The sequence below is a fragment of the Phalacrocorax carbo genome, chromosome 13 (assembly GCF_963921805.1).
Source record: "Phalacrocorax carbo chromosome 13, bPhaCar2.1, whole genome shotgun sequence".
Lineage (NCBI taxonomy): Eukaryota > Metazoa > Chordata > Aves > Suliformes > Phalacrocoracidae > Phalacrocorax > Phalacrocorax carbo.
The window spans coordinates 6094628-6118497 of NC_087525.1; the positions used below are offsets into that span (position 1 = coordinate 6094628).

General features: G+C 37.2%; 1 protein-coding gene across 8 annotated transcripts in view; it reads left to right on the top strand.

Moving 5' to 3' along the window:
* RUFY2 (RUN and FYVE domain containing 2) overlaps window positions 1-23870 on the top strand; it is a 31872-nt gene that overhangs the window by 2205 nt on the left and 5797 nt on the right. For 4 of the 8 annotated variants that reach the window (XR_010375078.1, XM_064464695.1, XM_064464692.1 and 1 more), the window contains exons 2-17: window positions 601-774; window positions 1271-1388; window positions 2883-2984; window positions 4287-4410; window positions 6639-6700; window positions 7296-7361; window positions 9787-9856; window positions 11066-11167; window positions 11935-12051; window positions 12645-12812; window positions 14312-14409; window positions 18387-18506; window positions 20291-20420; window positions 20996-21090; window positions 22142-22190; window positions 23125-23202. Coding sequence is in view for 7 of the 8 variants with exons in the window: in XM_064464695.1 (XP_064320765.1) it covers window positions 601-774; window positions 1271-1388; window positions 2883-2984; window positions 4287-4410; window positions 6639-6700; window positions 7296-7361; window positions 9787-9856; window positions 11066-11167; window positions 11935-12051; window positions 12645-12812; window positions 14312-14409; window positions 18387-18506; window positions 20291-20420; window positions 20996-21090; window positions 22142-22190; window positions 23125-23202 (1673 nt within the window). In the remaining variant the exon portion in view is untranslated. Of the gene's footprint in view, window positions 1-600; window positions 775-1270; window positions 1389-2882; window positions 2985-4286; window positions 4411-6638; window positions 6701-7295; window positions 7362-9786; window positions 9857-11065; window positions 11168-11934; window positions 12052-12644; window positions 12813-14311; window positions 14410-15283; window positions 16674-18386; window positions 18507-19281; window positions 19401-20290; window positions 20432-20995; window positions 21091-22141; window positions 22191-23124; window positions 23203-23870 lie in introns of those variants that run through there. The other 4 variants (XM_064464694.1, XM_064464693.1, XM_064464698.1 and 1 more) reach the window with 4 other exon arrangements.

Genomic DNA, 23870 nt, shown 5'->3' on the forward strand with positions numbered 1-23870 from the left:
CTTTAGATCTTAAGACAATATTTTGTAGCTATATGAGAAATTTTGGTATGTAGTATCTTCCTGAAACTTCTCCTGGTTTACCGGCTGAGGCTATGTGCAGCCTAAGAAGGAAAGCATGTGTTTATTTCACTGTGAAATGAAGACTACAGTGGAAAGTGATTATGAGATGATGATGTATGTTTCTGTAGGTAAACTATAAACCACAAAATAGATACTTATATTAATAGGAATGCTGCTGTGCTATCATGGTAAGGGCACTCATTGACGTTATGCAGCAGAGCTTTTGAGTGTAGCATTGATGCCTGTGTTAATTTGCAGTTACTGACTGCTTCCAAGATGTACTGAGACAACCCAAAAACTGACAATTCTGGCCTTTTTTTTCCCTTCGCTTATTAAAACAACATAAGAACTGTAAGGGTGTTTGTTAGATTGGATACTTTTCTGTATCATGGTGGTTTGTAGCACTTAACTAAATTATTCTTTTGAGTTTATCTAGTTTAAGATAAGTTTTTCTTAGAACAAGGTGTCCAGGGAGCATTTTATTATTTTGCATCTCTTCTAAAATTTGAACAATAACTTTTTTTTTCTTTATTGTCTTAGCTGTAAAGGACCCTACAGCTGTAGAAAGAGCAAATTTACTGAACATGGCTAAATTGAGTATCAAAGGACTCATTGAATCAGCTTTGAGCTTTGGCCGCACACTGGATTCTGACTACCCACCTTTGCAGCAGTTCTTTGTTGTCATGGAGCACTGCCTGAAGCATGGCCTTAAAGGTGTGGTAATTGCTCTAGCTGTGTATTTCTCCTCCAAATATGTTGTTTTTCTTCCTTTCTTTCTTGAATGAGAGAAAATTGAGGTATGTTATGCTGCTTTAAGAAGTGAAGAAAATACGTAAATTATCATCTTTTATAATTAATAGCATCATTATTGATACTTCACAACAATCACTTCCACATTTGCCAACTTTTTCTTTTGTATACCATTTGTTGTGAGTGGTCTAGGGCTTACCATAACTCCATGCATGTACGTAGCTTATATTTTTAGCTAGTCATCCTTTTTATATTGTTTTGTTCTAGCACAGCAACTTTATGTTCGCAGAAAAGTAATTCAGAAAATAGCTTCGGATACTGGTGAACTGATCAGTGTTGCAGTTACCTGTTAACTGGAAGTTTAGGCTCAGCAGTTAACCCTTTCATCTCACCAGCTATTTTGAAGGAAGGTACTCCAGCAATTTAAATTAATTCAGTAACTTATTTTTTCTTTTCCTAGTAAGAAAATCCTTTCTAAGTTATAATAAAACCATCTGGGGTCCTCTGGAACTTGTGGAGAAATTATATCCAGAAGCTGAGGAAATAGCAGCAAGTGTCAGAGATTTGCCTGGCCTTAAGTAAGTAGTATTGGTAAAATACAGCAAGAAAATAAAGGACCTGATAGAGAATCTACAGCTGTCTCATGATTTCCTTTGAAACAGCTAGCACATGATATTGGGGGAGAGCACAGGTGAATCTTGCTAGCTTTTCATGTTCTGTACGAAACAGCTAAAAAAGTAGGATTTTTATGCTCTTTTCTGATGTTTTGGGGAGAAAGTTATCTGAATGGTGGACAAAAACGGTGCAAAAAGGAGCAGGTTGTGTGTCAGTCTGCAGTCTAGAACTGCAGCAAACACGTGTGTCTAGTTAGCAAAGGCTGTATAAAAACAAAAGGTAACATGCTGAAGAGGAAAGTATTAGCTTTTCATATTCTTCTGTGTAGGGTCATTTTAAAATGTAAATATAGTTGTTGTAGTGTGAACTACAATCTCCTCCCATTCCTCTCCACTCTGCTTTTGTATTTAGCTTTATCACTGGCCGAACATTAAATTCCAAAATGTTTTGGTTACATTGTGATTGATATATGGTAGCGTGAGGGTTATAATTTATAGCTTTAGACCTTATTTACAGCACATAGGTATATAAATTATTATTATTTATTGTTACATAAATTATTATTTACTCTTGTATCAGACCAGTTGAAATAATACCCTTTGCCAAGCGTGTTGCACTCTTCCTATCTTGATGCAGCATGTGGGGTTTTGGGTTGTTTTTTTTTTTGGAATTAATGTGCTCACCACTTCCAAAGTGCTCAAGCACTCGAAAAGGAGGATCTAAAGGTCCAGGTTTAATTTGTTGGATATTAATGTTTGCCAGTTACATGCCAGTTTCATCGTTTTTGAATTGTCTTTCTAAGATGCCACTGAATTTGTAAACAAGAATGAGTTTAAGCTAGAATTCAGTACATGTTGTGTAGACCCAGAGAATATGATTGGGAAGCCAAGCTTGAATGACGAATTGTAATGGACGTTCTGTTATTTTTCTCGCAACTCCTCTGAAGGCTTTGTAAGCAAGTTGCAGAAAGGAGTCTGAATTGTCGCAGATGTTTTACTTCAGCTAGAAACAGGGCTTTGAAGATCATTGTTACAGGCGCTGTCAGGTTAGGAAGAAGGTGCTTACGCGAAAACAGCACCACTCTTAAAAATTCTGTGCATGCTGGTAGCCATGTACTTGTGAGAACAAAGCATATTCAGTTATAAATTTGCGTGTTTTCACTTTCTGAGCAAACCAGTTAATTTTGCTGTTGGGCTGCTGTGGTTCCTCTATTCCTGTTCTTTCCAGGGCCTGCTCCCAAGCCCAGCTGATTTGATGAAAATTTTTCTGATATTATCCCAAAGCTTGGAGTCAAAGCCTAGACATTATGGCTTCCCAGACTGCATTGCTCAACTAGTAGTTTAAAATACTTTTTCAAAAATACCAATTTCTCTACCAATAGACTGGTGTTTAAGACAGTGAATTAATTTATATATTGTTGATTTGGGACTGTTTGTCTTCATGCCCTTTTTTTTCAGAACACCACTGGGCCGTGCCCGGGCCTGGTTACGGTTAGCACTAATGCAGAAGAAAATGGCTGACTACCTTCGCTGTTTAATCATTCAGAGAGATCTTCTCAGGTGAACAATTGAGTAGATTTTGGTTGTATTTTATTTTTGGAAATTTAATCTGAGAAAAAAAAAAAATCATTATTTTCTGTTAGCTACTTTTGACTCTTAGTGTAGCAAAGTGTAGCTTCTGGCCTGTGGGCTGATTTCTTCCAGTCCTCAGGGTAGAGGGGCGAAACACCTCATCAAGATTGAGGGCCAGCTGATGGGTAAAGAAATGTTTCCTCCCTGTTATGTAGGTGGGCCTTCTGCAATGTGCCTGACTGTTCTTTAATAGATGAGATTGATGTGGAAGGGCTCCTAATGCTTTCCTCTGCCATGCAGAATAAGGCCTAGTAACCTCTGGAGAGGAGATGAATTCACCCCTACCATATGCATGGTTCCCTACTGAGCTACCGTTGCATGGAGGACAATTGCCTTAGAACTGCGAAAGGAAAGGAAAGCTCAAAACTGGCCTTGCTCTCTTCTAGTATAACTTCTTTCTGATGGGGTAGTTGAAGCACAAGGGGCAAAAAAACCTTGTCGTCTTAATCTCAGTTCTATAACCTATACATATTTTTAAGACTTTTCTTGTATGTCTAGATAATGTTGGTATGTCAGGATGACATTGGTGTTCAACAGCTGTGGCTTTTCCATTGAAAGCACAGTTTGTTTCGTAGAGATGAAAGCTTTATTTAAAAGCTTTATTTAAAAAAATACAAGGAGGAGGCAGTAAATGTTGGTATTCTGTTGCTCAGTGGAGATTTTTCTTTTAAAAACTTTTTTAGTATTTCAGCCCTTTCTGTTTCTTTTTTACCCATTTCATCTCTTACTTGGCTGCTTTAATTTCAAGTCTGTTTTCATTGAAGTCCAGACCTTTTTTCACATGAGGTAAAATTTTTACCATTCTTCTCTTCTTTTGCATTCTCTAGTGTTTCTTAACAACGTAAGAATTGTCTAACTCAATGTGGCCAAGCATTCATCTGTTGCAGTATTTTATTCAAAAGTGGCTAGTAGCAAGTGAAGAGCCTTTTTTTTTTTTTAATTATTTTAAAAGGCAAAATAAGCCTTGCACAAGCTCAAGCAGCTTGTGGCTCAGATTTCTGGAGCCAAAGGTAGTATCTTTGTTTGTAATAGCCTCTGAGACAAACCATGTACTTCGAATCTTTAAATATTTAGGAGGTGAAAGTACGGACAGACCCAGTTCATCTTTAAGGATGTTGGAGTACGGCTAAAATAAGAGAAACAATTCAGATTGAGATGTCACTTATTATTAATTTATTGCATGTAAAGATACTGAGTATACCCATAAGATGCAATTTTCTTCTTTAACAGTGAATTTTATGAGTATCATGCACTAATGATGGAGGAAGAAGGAGCGGTTATTGTTGGGCTGTTAGTTGGGTTAAATGTGATAGATGCTAACCTGTGTGTGAAGGGAGAAGACCTAGATTCACAAGTAAGTCAATACAGGTAAAGTAATGTACATACAATCCGTAAGATTTCTACGTACAGTGAATTTTGTTACTGTGGAGTTATGACTTGTTAGAAATCTTACTAGAGACTGTTTAGGGCATGATCCAGCTCCTGGGTCAGTGGAGGCTGTTGCATTAACCACAGTATCAGTTGGGTCAGACCTTTAGATGGTGGTAATTGTCTGAGTGCAAGGGTAAAGTTTTATGCTTTGTCATCAAATGCATGCAATAGTAGCAATGCAGAGTTCCTTCCATCTTAATTGCATAACTTGTCCTTTTCCTTTGCGGGAGAAGTACAGTTCCTTGATCAGTTTATCCCATTTGGTTCATTTATTGTTGTTCTGGAACATAATTGGAACGTTTCAAGGACCCAAAACAAAAGCCTGCTTTGCGTAGTGTAATAAAGGACCTTCTAAGAGGGCTGCTGCTTTCAGTCTGCAAAGCAAGACTTAGAATTATTCTTCCTTTGCAAACTGCTTTGACTTTGAACTCTGATCTTTTCCAAAAAAATCTTGATGGATTCTTTTTAAAGGCAGACGCACAAATGTTCATAAGTAAATATAGGCTGTGTTCAGTCCTGATTGGTTTTGTCCAGCTTCTTTGTGGAAAAAATCGTAATAGTTTAAGTTGGCAGTGTCAGGTTTATGGTTGAATTTGATGACCTTAAAGGTCTTTTCCAACCTAAATGATTCTGTGATTCTAAGTGATGATTACTGCATTTCAGCATATATTTGATGAAAAAGCAATTTTTATGGCAAAAGTTATAGCTAATTGGGTATGTGTGCTGTTGAATCATAGGGTTAATTTGTCTTCAATTGTTCATTCTAGTTACTATCTCATGTTTTAGGCACTGATCTTGTGTACCAGAAGACTTAATATTAGAAGGCCTGTAATTATAGAAAACTTAAGATTGTGCTTCTCTTAGTACTGAGAATTACAAGTGTGTATTATAAATGAGAAAGTCTATTGCTAGCTGTGCCTTTGTTATCTACGTCACTTGTGGCTTTGCTGTATGAGGGGAGATAAAATTTGATTTGAGGAGGGTAGTAGTGGCTGTCCAGATGAGATTGAAGAATAATTCTGTTTGTGACGAGTTCTGTAAATAAGGCACTTTCTCAGAGAAGCCAGAGGCAGCAAGTTGTATTGAGCAGAGAGAGAAACTTCTGAAGGAGGATGGAAGTTGCATCCAGGAGCATATTTTCCTGTGTTAGAAGAATGCTGTTCAGTGGTGAAATGTGTGTATGCACACATGGAGAATTAAAACAAAGTAACTTTGTAGAGATATAATTTTACTTCTTTATGGAACTAGTGTTTTGCTTTAATAAGCAAAATATGTTTTTAAAAAAGCTTTTAGAGGAGAGACTTTTTAGAAAAGATATGGAAAGAACAGGTAGAAGACCACCGTAGGAAACTGACAGGAGAGCATTGTACAAAGCAAGAAAGTGTTAGACTTAGCAAGTTACTTGTATTCAAAAGCTAAAGGGAGTGCAAGAAGGAAGCAGTAGATCAGAGAAACTGAAATACTTTTGTGAAGAGGCAACAGCTAGAGACAGCTAGAGTTAAATACTTTTGCTAGAGGTCCAGGAAAAGTTGGAAGCAGAACTCATGGTAATGTTATTTATAGTATATATGATTAAATTACAATTGAGTAGAAAATAAATTAATTAGATTCAGACTTAGAAGGTTTAAAAAATGAATGCAATTGAGTTGGCACATCTGGGAATCAGCAAGTGTGGAGAAGTAGCGTTATTTGGCAAGGAATATCGAAAAGCTAAACGTGGTGGAAACATCAGTCTGGGAGATGTGCTATGACAGGAAACCGTGTGAAACACTACAAATTATCACAAGTCAGCTCAATCCGTGATAGGGTTGAGTAGTATCTGATAATTCCCCAAATGAAAGTCGTCCTGTAGTTTCTTGGCTAAGCTCAGTCAGAGGTAAGAAGTCATCTTTTTTGGGGGGATTTGGTACCTGCCGTGTTGTTAATTTTGTTCAAAGGTAACATAATTCTTAATAAATACGTGAGACTACACTTAAAAAAAATCTTGTTTAAAATGTTACGGTTCAGGTTTTTGAGTTTCTGGCTGAAACTGGACCAATCTTTAAAAAGCTGCTGTAATTGAGGTTTTAGGAATTATGTATATACAAGACTGTGAATATCAACAGCAGTTACTTGTATTATACGAAACTGTGTACGTTTGCTTTCCCCTAGGTTGGGGTGATCGATTTCTCTATGTATTTAAAGAGTGATGATGACATTGGGGGTAAGGAAAGGTATGTCCTCACCAAATACCTCAGATTTTGCATGTTAATAAATGATTTATTGACTGCTGCCCTGTTCTTTGTAGAAATAAGTCAGGTTCCCTAAAGATGAAGTTCTCTGATCTCGCAATGTTGAGAAAAACTGTTCGCTACATTGTTCTGTTATTACTAGTTAGCTGGATGAATATTTATGCTCTGAAGCAAGCCTCAGCAACATCACCTACTTCCTTTTCCTGATAGACAGTACTGGAGGATCGCAAGGCAGCAGTGAAAATGAACCTGCTAACCTTTAAGCCCTCAGCTTGGGATTTAGTCAGTATTTTAAAGAACCAGAGTTATGGCAGAGTAAATAAACATCCTTTTTCTTTTGAGGCTGTATATGTTCTTATGTTTCATGTAGAGAAATCGTTTGCAGTTAAAGCATGGGGGTTTTTTGTCTCTCGCTGATAAGTGTAAGTTACTGACTTCGTGATCATGAGATGAAGTTGCTTCCTTTCTTATTAAAAAGCGCAGTTAGGATGGATATTTGCATACCATAGGTATATTTTCAGTACATAGTTTACTATGTAATTTTGTTAAAGCTAATGTTATTATGTGCTTGCTTTAGGAATGTACAGATTGCAGCAATTTTGGACCAAAAGAATTATGTTGAAGAGCTAAACAGACAACTGAAGTAAGTATTACTTTGAAGTATGCAGGCTTACAGGTAAAACACCTCTAATTCCTTCGGAGAAAGGGGTGCAAATTCTTCATGTTTGGACTGAGGATGTAGTGAAGTTGGAAGGGGTGCACTCTTCTGGAGAGACTTAGGAGGTCTCAGTTTTCATGCTTTTATTTTTGACAGTCAGAACCTTTATTCTTCAAAGACAGGAAAAACATCAGGCCAACACTGATCAAGGTCCTTATGATTCATAACTTCAGAGGAACGAAAAGCTTGATCTGGATTTTAACTGCGTTCAATTTAACTGGTTTCAGAAAGTATTATTGAGTGTTCTGGGTGAATCCACATGTTTTTGTTCTGTTGCCTTTCATAGTATTTTAGTTTGCAGCTTTAATGTGTAGGTCCAAAACTGAATAGGTTCACTGCTTGCTGGAATCTACCTACACATTATAGGTTGTGGTTCCTGTAAGAACAGTTTTCAAGAAAGCAGCCTTTCCCTCTTACTTTGCTGGATGGTGCAAACCTCGTCTACCACTATGTATGTTAGTCTACAAATAGGGGAACAATGATTGTAATTCTCTGAGTAATATTGTACAAAATTAAACAGTGTGAGGAGCTTAAAAAAACAAAACAAAAACCCCCAAAGAACTTCTGTAGAATCTGTAGTATAGCTGATTTTCTTGATCCCTTCTTGAAATGTAATTGTATTTTTTCGATTTCTAATGCTGGTAATTGTGATTATTAGTTACTATATGGCTACTGTTGGGGTAAAGATACACTGGGTTGAAACTGTCAGTCACTGAGCAGAAACCTTCAACAGGGTAAAATGACTGTGTGCATCAAGTACGAGCAAAATGAAAGTAAGTTAAGGAAGAGAAAGGAACTATTGCAATTAAGAACAGTGGTGTTTGTGTGATGATAGCTGTCATTATTCAGCTGAGCCCCTGTGTATTGAGTATGTTCTTGTACACTGGTTTATCACAGAATGGCAGGGGTTGGAAGGGACCTCTGGAGATCATCTTGTCCAACCCCCTGCTTGAGCAGGCACCCCCAGAGCAGGGGGCACAGGACGGCATCCAGGTGGGGTTTGAACATCCCCAGAGAAGGAGACTCCACAGCCTCCCTGGGCAGCCTGTGCCACTGCTCTGGCACCTGCACAGGAAAGGAGTTTTTTCTCATATTTAAGTGGAACTTCCTGTGTTCCAACTTGTGCCCATTGCCCCTTGTCCTGTTGTTGGGCACCACTGAAAAGAGTCCAGCCCCATCCTCTTGACACCCGCCCTTCAGATACTTAGAAGTATTGGTAAAATCCCCCCTCAGTCTTCTCCAGGCTAAACAAACCCAAGTCTTTCAGCCTTTCCTCATAAGGGAGATGCTCCAGTCCCGTGATCATATTGGTAGCTCTCCGCTGGACTTGCTTGAGCAGTTCCCTGTCCTTCTTGAACTGAGTGGCCCAAACTGGACACAGTACTCCAAATGCGGCCTCACTAGGGCAGAGCAGAGGGGCAGGATAACCTCCCTCCTTTCAATGCACCCCTTTTTGGCCACAGGGGCACATTGTGGCTCATGATCAATCTGCTGTCCACCAGCACTCCCAGGTCCTTCTCAACAGAGCTGCTTTCCAGCAGGTGGAAAGCATGTGTTGGAATTGCTTGCAAACCAGTGGTTCAGCAGCTCTCCTATTTTCTTTCAGGTCAGCTCTTCCTTTCCACACATCCTAAAATACATTAATCTCCTCTGCCTTTCCATTCTTAATGAGCTGGTAACTTCTGAGGACGCCACAGTAGAAATACGTGGGAAAGTAAATAATGTTACAGCATAGGTTTGCATTTTTTTCCTGTGTGTGAAGTGCAGCCTAAAAAATTGTGCTTACCGCAGAAATAGGAAATCAGGTAATGGAGGAGGCTTGGATGTAGTTTGATATGATAAACCACAGAGTAATAAAAGGGAATAAAATTCTGATGAGACTTATAAATGAAGTCAGGAAGCATCAAGAAGGAAGTAGCCTGAGGATAAATCTCAAAAAAATGTGGAGAAGCAAATAATTTTAGAAAAGAAGAGGGTTTTGGAGGAAAGAACCTGGAGAAGGGTTTCATTATACGGGGGGAGAAAATCCAAGAAAATTGTAAACTATCTGTCAAGGGAACTTATTAAATGTTTGAATACAATATGGTTGTGAGCATAAAGGAAAGGGAGAATGCATGTTAGGTGACACCCAGCCAGGAGTTTAAGTGACAGGGATGACACTGGGAGTTGGAAAGTATTACATAAATGTTCAACAAAGGAAACTAATTTTCTTATATTTAGGAAAGCCTCAAATAATGGAAGCAGACCTTTTAGCACTTAACCATTAGTCAATATATCTCACATTAAAGCTTTTGAGCTTGGTTAAGTGAGTTTTGATGTAATTTTAAATAACTTTTTTTTTCTTTTCCAGTAGCACAGTTAGCAGTCTACACGCAAGAGTTGATTCACTAGAAAAATCAAACACTAAACTGATTGAAGAGGTATTATTCTATTTAGTAATGTATAATGCATATTATTTCCTCTCATACTATTTTTTTAGATATACTTAATTATTTTAATCTACATAAGTTCTGCATAATATGTTTGGGTACCTTTATTTTGGCTTGAAGAAAAGGTGCAGTAGCTGCAGGGCTTTGAAGTGAGCTTGCCTAGATAGCCTGCAGCATCAGTAAAAAGAACATGGCAATTTCCCAGTTTGGACAAAAGCTGAAGAGAAGCCTTTCTTAGTGCCAGCTGTCAGTCTGATTTGTGCAGGTGACTAGTCCATATTGGATGACACGAGTAGCTACAAAGAGACGGAAAGTAGTTCACCAAGCAATTTCTGTTACTGTTCTCAGCTTTAGCAAAGGATTTTTTCTTGCTTATTTACCATATGCTCATATAAAGTTTTTACACTTGTCTAGCTCTGCTTTTGTATTTATATCCTGTACTTCTGGTTATCTTTGATGCTTGACTAGATTCCAATATTTTTAGCTTTATGAGAGAGAGCACAATTTTTTTTTAAATTTGAGCTGCTTGAGAAATAGTTAATGAAGTGGAGAATTGAAATGTCTAAATTCAGCTGTGAAGGGATAGCTAGCTCACTCTGGGTCTTAATGTATCCAGATAGAGGGAAAATATTTTTTCTGAGTGTTAATTCTCAGAGTATTCTGGTTCCTTTACCTGCCTTCAGCCCAACTGTCCACCTATTTTGATCAGCTGGCTTATAATTCTGACATTAAGGTATCTACTGTAGGGCCCAGTTACAATGTTTCCTCTTTTGTAAATATGTTTTCTTTTAATCTGGGAGAGGTTTTCTTATGTAAATTGCTCCGTATGTTATATTAAGGCATGCAAAAAAGAACAAAACCAGATATATTTGAATGAAAATTGAAATAAAAATTTAGGATGCGGAAAGGGAATTGAGGGACTTTAAGTCAAAATGAAGCAGTGAAAAGTAAGCATTTCCTTTACCAGACATGAATTAATGAAGTATCTTGAACACCCGTGCTATTATGTAATGAAAGTGACTCATTACTAAAACCAGGAGCTTTATGTTTTCTTTAAAAACAATTAAACCTCTGTTTGGTAGACTGAGAATAGAGCAGAGAATGTCTTGGCCTTGCATCATCTTTTTCTTTATTTCCACTCACAAAAGTGGTCACACTGATTTTCCTTTTCTTTTCCTTTTTTTTTTTCCTAATTTTCAGTTAGCGATAGCCAAAAACAATATAATTAAACTCCAGGAGGAAAACCATCAATTAAGGAGTGAAAATACCCTTATTTTAATGAAAACACAGCATCATCTAGAGGTATGTTAGTTTTACTACATTTAACGTAGTAATGTTGTGTAGTTCATTGTCATTCAAATGATCTTGCACTGCAACTTGAAGTAAGCAGTAGCTGGGCCAAATCTAAAACAACTTTTATTAGGGAAAGGATCTATTAAATCTGGGAAGCTTTATAATGGCATAAGGATATCAAAATTGTAGGACACTAGGTAGTTTTTTAACCATATGTAAATTTTGTATCATTTTTCCTTGTATTTCCATTTTTCTTCCCTTCTTCCTTTTTTCTTTAGACTGTAAGCTATATCTAAGGACATTTAAGGCAATATTATCTGCAAAATCTTGTCAAAATAGCGTGTGTTTTAATTGGCAAACTGTCCATTCTGACCTGTCTCATTATATGGAATGTCATTTGGAGTAATTGTGTATGCAGTTGCTGGACTTTTTTTTAAAGCTGTGATTTGTAGCTCCCTGTGTAACTTCTTGTATGTGTTTTACAGGTTAATTGGTAAAAGCACAGGTTAAGCAGATGTTTGGATGGCTCAGTACTGAAACAGTTGTGTATTAGTGGCTTACTGAAGGAGGAAAGTACTGCAGCAGAGATGTGTATTTTGCTAGATTTACTCAATTATCATTATAAAACTGATGACTCTAGCAGAAACAGCTCTTTCCATGTTTGTACTGTGGAGAATATATTTTTGAGCTTCCCCCCCCCGCCCCACAAATGTTAAGTTTATGCTATTAATTGCTAACTTGTAATGAAGAAAGATGGATTCCCTGCGTCTTTGTAGGCAACTAAAGTGGATGTTGAAGCAGAACTTCAGACATACAAACACTCCAGGCAGGGTTTGGATGAAATGTACAATGAAGCACGTAGACAGCTTCGAGAAGAATCACAACTTCGACAAGTAAGTGTTCTTTTCTAGGATTACACAATGCTTCTAGAAAAGATTATGCTTGAGAAGAGTCAGTATGTAAGTATTTCTAGTTTTGCTTTTGCTGAGCTTAGATGTTGCCTTTAATCGACTTTTCTCTAACTGCCTGTAATAAAAAGGGGTTTTCAATGGAGCAATCAATACATCAGTATTTCTGTGACAATGTTGCTAAAGCATAGTAAAGAAAATACATTTTCTTTGAGAAATTTTTAGGTAAGTTGTTAGCAATACTGTACGCTCTGCATGTATGCTAAATCTTTCTCGTAGAACGGATTTCTATTTTTATTTTTGTAATTAATACTTATGCAACTCTGTGCAACACTAGCAGGGTAAGTGTTAGTTGTCTCCTCCCAAAGTTTAAAAAAAAAAATCGGTCACTAAGTACACGAGAATGTAGTGTTTATGTAGTGGATAATTTGCAAAGGTAACGAGGGGCAGAATTTCTGAAGTGGTGAAGTGGGCGGTTCTGTGGCTCTGTTAGTGCTAGCGTTTGTCTTTTTCAAAAGAGAGAAGCTGTTGCATAATTGTTTAAATATTCTGTGTGGCATTGTGTTTGTGTTTTATAGGATATGGAGAATGAGCTAGTGGTTCAAGTTAGTATGAAACATGAGATAGAACTTGCCATGAAGTTGCTGGAGAAGGACATCCATGAGAAGCAGGACACCCTCATAGGCCTTCGACAGCAGCTTGATGAAGTTAAAGCAATCAACATGGAAATGTACCAAAAGCTGCAGGTAAAGGAACAATCTGCTGTTAAACTGATGAAATGACTTTAACAGGAGTGAGAGAGATGCGTTACCATTTCCTTTTGTGAAATACTGCTGTTTGCTTAATTTTTGGTTTCTTTCCTCTTCTTAGGTCAGCTTGTCATTTTGGAACATTACCGATGCAAGCATGATTTCAGATGAAGTAGTTCTTAAGGCAGTCACTTAATGTTAGTGGGTTTATAGAAGAAAAGAGCATGAGAATAAGATCATGGCCTAATAACATGCTGTGTGGAGTAGAGTGTGTAGTAGTATATCTAATGATAATGACCCTTTTTCACCTGCATTGTATAAAAACCCAAGAGAATGTAGGCATGTAGTGAGGAGTTAAAAGAGGAGATCTGAACTTTCAAAGTAAGGAAAGGCATTTAGAAAACAAGGTTGTATTAAATGCAAGAAGCTAATTACAGGTTTGTGATTTGTGTTTGATTTTTTTTATAAAAATGTGTTAACAAATTGAGAAGATCTGTAACAATGCAGTGCTGCTTTGGGAGAATATGGATCTCAGAGACCCAACATGCAGTTAACAAATGACCAAACACCAGGGACGTTTAGCAGTGAATTATTTATGCAGAACATTAATTTGATTTATGGAATAAAATATCAAAGACAGCACAAAAAAACCAGTCAAATCTGTAGCAGAATGTGGGGAAAAAAATTAGGATGCTGCAGAGAGATAATCGAGATGCAGACAAAGGATGCTGCTTCTCCACCTACAACTGTGAGGAAACTGGGCCAGAAAAAGAGAAACATAACTAGCGCTGGAAAGGAAAATAAGAGAATGTTCTTCAGTTAGTTAGGATCATGTAGGTTTTTATTTTTCTTTTAAAGCTGTACTTCTGGGGACTGTGGGTAACACTGATTTTGCTTAATGGCATTCAGACCCACTTCCTGGGCAGAGTAAGCCAATTTAGTCATGCCCAGTCTCTGCTGTTTAGGGACCAGTTGAAAGTGTTGATCTCTATAGCAAGGATAATACTCTACCTTTTATTTTTATCTTTGAGCTTTGGTTATAATAGCTCTGCAAGTGATCAAAATGTGAAATGCGTTAGTAAAATCCTTAAAAGATTTTTAGGTGCATGTGGTAGTTTGATAAGAGTTGGAGAACCTCAGGGATTTCCAGGACTAAGCATGTTAGTTCTTATTGGTAAGGTTCTGATGGGCTCCTTTAAAAAGATGATCAGTGCATTTAAGTTGACTTGCAAAATGATTAACTAAGAAAGGAAACCGAATTAAAAAATGTATACTTACTGAATAGCACCTACACTTCCAAAGTACAAAACTACAAATGTGCTAGGTGTAAAATTTTAAGTACTGTCAACTACATTTTTTTAGATGGGAATGTTTAAAAAGAATCAAAACCTGAAGCCATTTAAACATTTTTCCCTTCAGATATTAAAGAAAAAATACCGCTGAGGTAACTGCGTAATGTGTACCTACTTCAGTTTTAACCTTTTTTTGGAACACAGGTTTCTGAAGATGCTATGAAAGAAAAGAATGAAATAATTGGACGATTAGAGGATAAGACCAATCAAATTAATGCAACTATGAAACAACTAGAACAAAGGTACAGGCCCATCTTTGGTTTTCTTCATTCATTTCTCCACCCCCTTACATTTTACAGCTTTCCTACACAGTTGCCACTGAAATGTAACTTTCAACTAGAAAACTTAAAAAGAACCTTTCTGAGACTTTAACTAGTGCTTTACTGTTTGATTTTTTTTCTTTTTAACAAATACACTTATTTTAAATACAAACTTAATCTTTCATTTTTCTTCCTCTACCATCTTTCTTCCAGTCCTAGGTTTTTATGCTGATACCAGAAGTTATTCTTAAATCCATTTTAAAATTCTGATTCATTATTACCTCTCTTTTTTTCCCCCACATGAATGATATGCAATAGAAACCAAAGCATTAATCCTGCTTATACTTCAGTGTGTGCTTAATATAAACATTTAATGCCTTTGTGGATCACTGCTGTATTTGCTGAAGCTCTTAAAATTGTTGTCCGGTGCTCTAGAAGTACTGTTATTTTCAAAGATGTAATGAGTTTTTACACTGAAAGGTTGAAAAGTGAAAGACTAAAATTCCAGTACGTGAATTTACATTGTTAGACTGCATGTATTACATAATATTGAACTGTGACTCATATGTTTTAATTCAGTGGCCTATATATGCCATTGATCTTTTTAACTGTGAAATATAACATATCCATAAGCCCTGTCACGTTGGTGTTTGACACGTCTTTTTTTTTTTTTTTCATTTAAATCTGATTATAAAAAACATGGTTATGTATTAAAAAAATAGTGACATGAATATTCTTTTATTGACATCCTTTTTCCCTCTTTTTTCTTTTTCTTTTTATCCTTTATCCCAATTTCTGTTTTTACTATTTTGCTGCCTTCATCTGTCTTTGATTTTTGTCCACTGCATTCATGAAGTGACAAAGATCTGTTAACTCAAACTAGGACTATTGCAATGTCATTCATCAAATGTGCCAGCAATGAAGCTCAGCACCAGTATAAACTTGTCAAAGATATATCATTCTGAAAGCTCCTCCAGATCTGTTGTATTTAAATAATTACTGATAAAATACACCTTAAGAATTTTAAAATTACAATTTTAAACATAAAGTGGTATTAGAAATCCTGCACTGTAACTGATCGTAGCTGGGTTCTGTTTTGTTTTCTGAAAGAACATCGTCTCCGATATCACTTTACCCCACTAACAAAAAAAACCAACCCACAACTAAATTATTGCACTATTCCTAAACAAATGCAAGCTAGTTTTCTAATGGTATTTAATCACTTCTTAATTGTCAAACAAAGTTTATTTTAGAAGGTTAGCTATCTTTACTTCAACTGTACATTTTTGACATCTGTTTCTAATCTAGTGATTTTTCCTATTCTTTATGGTACTAATAGATTTAAAAAGTAGCCCTTCTGACCAGTTTTCCCTTCTCCCCTGCATACTTCTTTCACTTCTAGGCTATATTTATCCCAAAAGCAGGCTCTCCATTGGGTTTTTTGGTTGTAACTAGCACTGCTTTCTTTAACAGTTTGACAGGAGCTTGGGGGAAGGAGGGTTGAGTGCTATATCAGAACAATATATTTAAAAAAAGAGGGTGGTGTCGACATATATGTTCAGTATGTACAATGGAAGAATTACAGGGTTTGGGGATAAAACAGCTAAAGCACAATTCCATTTTGCTGATATGATGGGAAGTAAAATATTTTCACGGAGTTAAAATGTGTGTGGAGCCTGAACCTGGATGGGGCTCCAGACAGGGAGGGCTGCACGCTCTAGCAAGTCTTGTAGCTGTGACTCCTGCCTAGAACAGCTGCCCCATGATAGCTACAGCGGAAGTTGTAGTAATAAATAGGATTTACATTCAGGGCCCAGATGCTGAACTTGTCTAACTTGTTTGTCAGCTAAGGATCTCGCCTGTCAGTGGCTTTGTCTACACTATAATCATAAGCTGTGGTTTTGCCCAGCCCCTTTTCCATCCCTCCACCCATCATTAGGCAGTCTTTACAACTCGTATTTCTGCTTTGAGCTGCTGCTTGGCTGCACTGCAGAAATAAGAGGGTTTAAGCTGCTGACTGCCCTTGATGCGCTTACTACTGTTTGCTCTGAAGTGTGGAGGGGAAGTTGACTGGGAAAAGAATCTTAGGGTCTTTCAGCAGAAGGGGATTTGTTTGCACAAGTGGGGGCAGAACACAGTAATACAGAAAGGGTTTCTACTCCATGATCATATATTACCTTATTCCTTGGTTTGGAATCAGAAAAAGCCTTTGACATGGGTTGGCTACTAAAAAAGAAAAATAAATATCTCCCATCCTCAAAGAAAACCCAAACCAGAAACACTGAATAAAACAAGTAGACTGTAGCAGGAATGGGAGCGTTAACCATCTCACAGTCATCTATGCAAACAATTATCTGCCTCAGTGTTGTCTGAATCACAAATCCTGCTGCGACCTTGGTCCAGCTCAGCATTTGTCTGAATTACAGTGGTGCAGTTAGACTTGGCGCTAGTCTAGAGGATGCTGCTGTAGCCTGGGTTGGCTAGCATGCTTTTTGGGTAGCAAGCTCCCTTTCTACCTTGTCTGTGGAAACTACATCACAGTTTGATTTGTGATTTAGGGAGGGTTTTAGCTTGCTTTTGGTGCTACTGTCTTGCATAACTTCGTTCAGCTGCTTCTGCCCAGCGAATTTCCCAGTATTCTCCTTTCCAACTGTGCTTTGGCCCTCTGTGCACTACCTTTGCAAACGTGACTGGGAACATCCTGAAAACAACTCATGTACTTGAATGAGATAGTACACACTTTATGAAGTAGTTTAATTGCAGTGTTTTTTCACTTGTTTACTGGCAGCTTTTGGAAACTCCTGCTGGTGCAACGTCATCAGTAGAAGCACAAATGTAGGCATATTGCTGACTTCATTTCTTTTTAGCTGACATTGGGAGTTGTGAGTTACTCTGCATTCAGCTAGCTGCTGGGAAGTGAGAAATCAAGCACAGAGTATCACAGATTTCTCCCACCACTTACCTGAGAGGCCCTTCAAACAGTTTTGTTAAACAAGACGCAGCAGGTGGGGACATTCAGTGGTATTTTATGGGCTCTTTTATTCTCCTGCCTTTTCATCAAGACAGGTGTAGCCATGATACAGCACAAGTTACATTTTAGTACTTTTACTTTTGTTACGTTACATCCATCTTTTTTTGGACTGAAGAGGTGACCAAGCAGAGAGGAACCACAGTGAAATAATGGATTCCAAGGGGAAACCTAGCTGAAGCAGAAACAAACCCCTGGAATTCAGAAAGGAAAGATTAAATTAAAAAACCCAATCCCTCATTTTTTGATTAATCAGTTTAATTTATTTCATCTATAGTATGGAGCTATTTTAATCAGTGTAAGAATGCATTATTTTTAATACAGATTATTTAAATTAATGTTATAATATGATGTAGTTGAGGTAGTTCTGTAAATGTTGTGGGACCTGTCAGGGTGTGTCTCGTTGTATTAGGCTAGTTAAGTTTGTTGGTTTTATTTTTTTTTTCTGTCTGATTGCAGTGCTCTGTATTCAGCCTTGTGCCTGAATTGCTTTGAGCTACTTTTGCACAACACATGCTCTGCCTATCTTAATGGGTGATTAGCACAAGCCAAGTACTTTACAGGATTTACTTAAAAAAAAGCTTCCAAAAATAACATGAACATATGCTAAAGGCAAAAAAAACCCAACCAGCATTAAGGTATATGCTTCAATGCTAAAATATGTATCATCGTGCTTTGGCATCTGTTACTCATGAGCATAAAATAAAACAGTGATTACTTACAGTGATTACTCTCTTACTCAATGAAAAAACAGGAGCTAGTTCTTTTAGGCATTGTATGGATTTCTCGTTTGAGTTTGTGAGTTTCCCCCAAACTTTGTTTTTATTTAGAAATGTTTCTATTTCCCCATTTTTCTTTTATTTGTCTTCTTCACCCTCTACACCCTAGTTCTAGCTTCAGTTTTACCCAAAGTTGATTTGAATTACACCAGATTGCAGCAAGCAGAGAAGGCTCAAATGGAGGCTGAGGCTGAGGATGAGAAACTTAAACAGGAGTATGTGAATAAATCTGAAAGCCTGCAGAAAGAATTTTCCCAGAAGGAGAAACAGCTGTAAGTATATCTTTCCTGTTTGGAAAAATACACAGCAGTAAACATTCTGCATTGCAGTGTGTCCTGTGTCTTAATACAGGCTGGTTGTTGATAAATGGCTCTGAACAGAATGTAAGTACGAAAGATCTTTGTGTTAGGTACTGGTGAGGTGGAAGAAAATAAGTGCCATTCCAAGAAAGTCAAGCTACCTTTGGGTGCCTCTAAAGTGGTGTGCAGCTTGAAAGGAGGGGGAGGAACAGCTCTTTGTTTTTTTTGTCTAAAAGTGCCAGCTTAATTCATGAGTAAATTATCCTAAATGGGGGAAAATACATAGCATAGTAGTCGTGATACACACTTTTAACAAAACCCACAAGTATTTAGTAGTATAAGCTTAAACAGAAGTGGCATAGGAATAGTTTAATTTATCAGGCTTATGGATAAGGTAGAAGTGGTTTAACTTACCACTGTGCAGGAAATAAAAAATAAAAGGTCACTGGAATCATAAATATTAAAAAGTAATAGAAAAGCCAACCCTCTAACCTTTCTCCTGTTAAATCCTTCAGTAATGATATAAATATGAATGTAAAGAGCTCCTTGTAAGGCCAGGTGTTTTCCCTGTTTGGAAAGGTAACAAGTAAATTATTTAAGGCAGTGCAAATCTGTGGCACAACAAGAATGAGGGCTTAAAAATTAGTGATTTTTGATCCAGTTATTAGTCCACCCTGCCTCTCTTACAACTCTGAATGTTAATAGACTTGTTTAACTGTCATGACAAATGTTCATTTTACTACCACAGTCATCTTTGCAGATTGTGGCAAAACAACAGTTCAGACCCCAGCCTTAGAATTCTGCAACCTCAAGGTCATGTTCACTTCTGCTCTTTTCCAGCCAGATGCTGAGGTAGTGTCCCAAAATGTAAGTCTTGCCTTCAAAAATGGTTTTGGTTTCCAAACAGGAAAATTAATGTGGACACAGGTGTTCCAACAAAATCCTTGCATGACTACTCTCAGATTTTTTCCTCTTTTATCATGTTGGCACAATTTAGATCTAGAATGCTGCCCAGTGTGCTTCCATCCTTTGGTTTCTCTGTAATATTCTAAACACCAACTCTTCCATGACATTCCAGCTAGAGTGGCTCTTCCATCAGAGTAGCCCTAATTCCTTTAACTGGACTACAGTTAAACTAATAAAATTTAGATCCTTCTTTATGTTGAACCTCAGCTATGTAGGAAGCTCAATAAAAATAGTAGTTTAAAGTCCTTCCTCCTTTATTTTCAATTCTGTTCAAAATACCATAAGCTTTAGTCTAAAAGAGAAGATTCACAGCTAAGGCTGTAATATTAAATCACTTTCATGAGCACCAGAGGTACCTTGCAATAACTGTCTGCATCACCAGTGGCAGTGTGGGTGGGTGGTTGGTTGGTTTGTTTTATTTTAGAAACAAGCTAGGTAAGGTTAAGGGGGATTTCCCTTAGTCATGTTTTAAAAATACTTGAGAATTTCGTGGTTAGTCTTTTCTTGCTCATTTATCACAAAGGTCAGCTCTTCAAAATGATGCCGTATTCTTGGTCCTTCACATGATTCTTTTTAAAAGCTTTTTCTAAGTGACAGTGTTTTGTTTTGTTTATTACACGAATGTCTAAAATATTATATTGATACATTATTTCTGTTTTAGAAAACATGTAAATTGATCATTCATTTATTTTGATAATGGTATATTGGATCCAGAAATAAACTTTTATTTTTTAAAAATGATACTGTCATGTACAGTGATTGGGGTTTTTTGTTTGTTTTGCTTATTCTAGACTTCAGCTGGAAACAGATTTGAAGATAGAAAAAGAGTGGCGCCAAACCTTGGAGGATGATCTTCAAAAGGAAAAGGAAACTGTATCTCACCTGAGAATAGAGACTGAAGAAATAATTAACCTTAAAAAAGTAAATTCAGCAGTAAAACTTGACTAGTCATTTAGAAATTGTCTGCAAAGTTAATTACGGGCTTAGACATGCTATTTTTTAGAATTTCTGTAAGTAGATAAGAAAGATTAGGTTAATGTATTCTTATAAATAGATTAAGAAAAGTTTTTAACTCCCCATTTAGTCCTCATATCAGAACTCAGTGCTTTAAATAAGGAAAAATGAAGTCCTTGTTTTCCTTTCTTAGTTGTATTGAAGACTGTGTCTTCTCATCGTAGGCCGGAAAGTGCCTCAGCTCTCTCCGGCTTGGTATACATGGCTGTGTAGCGTTGTTGATCTCTGCAATCAGTTGTTTTTATTTCCTTCCTGGAGAGGACTGGAGAAGCAAAAATGCTTCATCTCTTGGGGTCTAAGAGTGTTTAATCCTGAGTTGTTGCTGTTCAAGTTGGATTTGGGAATCTTAATAGAGAGTGTGATGGATCATTCATTCACTTGGCTTTCTCAGTAGAATCAGCTTTGCATAGCAGCATAGCAGTGGGCAAATAAAATTTTGAGGCTGATGGGGGCTTTTGTTTTGTTTTGTTTTTTGTTTTAAGGAGTTCCTTAAACTTCAGGAAAAGAACAAGCAACTGAAAAGGGTATGTCAAGACCAGGAAGCTGCTCTCCAAGAACTGGCATCCAAGCTGAGCGAGTAATTTTGTTATTCATGATAATGATTATTTTTGTCATATAAACTTGAATTAAGAAAAATAAGATGATGGTGGTAATGAGAATTAGACTATATATGACAATATTACCTAGCCAGTTATGAAAAAGAAGTATGTCTAGTTAGGTCAGGTCTTATTATTGGCTGGTGGGCAAGCTGTGAAATCTTGGGTAACTACAGCGCTCTGAATAGAAGATCCCAGTTTAAAAGGGCTGGGGGCATTAGGAGGCATTTTGCACTGAAAACAGTTGGCTAGTTTGCATGTTGTGGCATTCTCAGAGAAGAACCCAAGTAGAAGAAAACAGCTCTGGCTCCAGCAGGACAGTGCTTATCTTTCTGTGAGGGTGCATGCTCCTGGATTCTGTTTGCCAAAGAGATGAAGATTCTCTGTATGATAAGTGTAGGCCATTGTTGCTAAGGCTGGAGAGGATGTAAGGCATTATCTTATCAAAATCCCTTCAGACTACAGTGAGCAATAAGCTCTGAGCACAGCTCTCATTACTGTTACGTGTTGTTGAAGTTTCATTTAAGGATCTCTGTCTCCTGAGTAGTTTTGCCATGGCTAATGTGGGCTTTAATGCCCTGTAGAATAACTTAGTACATATACTGTGACTCAGTCAATTCTCAGTGGGTTGGCACTGGATGGCTGTGGGGAGGCTGGTTTCTCCATAATGACATAATGTGATCTTGGTCAAGCCCAGAAGTTTTAATTCTGTTTTTGTACCAGTGCTGTATGCTAGCTGTAGGTATTTGCACAGAGTTCTGCTGGTACAAATTTCTCTATCCGCATAACCCCAAGCAAATTTACAGCCATTTAAAAGATACTGAGCTCTTTGGAGAGAGCTTGTCTTTATGTAGTGCTTAGTACAGCAGGGCGTGATACTGATTGCATCTCCTGGATGCTGCTGTAATATAAGATACTAATGAAAAGTTCAGAGTACTTTGCATATCATTTTTTTAGTACCTTCAATTTTTAAAGTTGTTAGAGCATAACTTGTAATATAGAAGTTTGAAATAGTGTTATCTTATTCTTTAGATCAAAGCTGAAAATAGAAGATATAAAAGAAGCGAACAAAGCATTGCAGGTTAGTAGTATTTGGAGGAAAGAGAAGCCTTTTTTTTTGACCGTTCCCTTTGAAATATTTTGTAAGCGTGAGAAGACTTCTCTCCATCAGCAACTATTCAGAAGAGACTCACTGTATGATTTCCTCCAGTGGGAGAGAACCACAGGCTCCCTGTAACCTCACGGGAAAAAGATACTCAGTCACTTTTGATTTTTCTTGTTTGATGTACAGCTACGCGTTTTGACACTTCTCTTGCAGTGGTACGCCCTTCTGTATTTTACAAAGTGTATTGGGACAGGATATGTAGCCAACTGAGCTTAAATTATGTACTACTACTCAGTGATCAATAAATATTTGATCATCTTAGGAATTAAGTAAACTTGTAGGACCAAAGCTGATAAAATATGATCTGTAATGTCAAGAGGTTTGGGACTTTCTTAAAGATACGCAAGGAGCACTTGAGAGCAGAGATTTTGTGGGCATGTGTTTGATCATGCAGTCTATCACCTTGCGTATTATTTCAGTCCAAGTAAAGGTGTCTGAAATGTTTTTTTAAAGCAGATTCCTGTTTTAATTGGTTTAAACAGAAAGAAATTAACAGTTCTTGATAATGTTCTGGTTTTTCTTGCTTCCCTGCATTTGGGAACTGTTCTTATGTGATGGGCAGGGAGATAGGCTTCAGCTCTGAGACCTGGATACATTTCTGCTTTTCCCAGCTGAGCCGTTGACCAGCTTTACTACCTCGAGCACGTTCTCTTTGCACCTATTCCTGCTCATAAGGTTTTGCAGTGTTTTGGAGCAGTCTTGTGCTTTAGGGTGTCTTTGTGATATTATACTGGTCTCAGGGCATTAAGCAATTCAGGCAGTAAATGTACTGCTGTTGATTTGTCATGTCCCCTGGAACCCAAAGTTTAACTTCATCAGATAAATATAGTGATGATGATTTTTTCTCCAGGGCCAGGTTTGGTTGAAGGACAAAGAGGCCACACATTGCAAGTTATGTGAAAAGGAATTTTCTCTTTCCAAAAGGAAGGTAACGAAATTTCTTCCAACTTGTTTACATGTATTATGAGAAAAACATTCATTATCTTAGAGGTGCGGTGTGAAATCTCAACGCTCAGACGAATGCATGATTATTTTTGAGATGTCTTTCTAGTTCTTTGATATGTACAGTGCATCTGGGCCCTAATTTCAAAAGAAACACTGCCTTTTGGTGAAGGTGCCATAAAGGAACATATTTAATTATTCAACCTACTTTGTGGAATCATCGTCTCAAACACTTGTCAGCTCTGGCACTGTTAAAATTTGACACGTGTGGAAGTCTTTTTTATGGCATTTTTTTTATACAACAGAGTAAGAAATTATGAGTTTATTGTTGTTTTAAAGTAAAATGTGATGTTAATTTTCATGCTTTATTAATGTGTGCAGGAATTATCATTTTACCTTTTTATGTTAAATTTAAATCTCAACTAGCTACCTGACAGAATCATCCACTGTCTTGAATATCATTGCTTATATTATATTTTTATATAGCAGAGTATGTTCTTAATCCAGGGATTGAATGAAATCTGCAAAGCATATATAATATAATGTAAAAAGAAATACATAATATATAAAAATAGAACTACATACGGTCCTAGACAGACCATCTGTCTGTCTCTCTATGGTGCAGTCCTAGGCAGACCATGGTTTGTCCAGGAT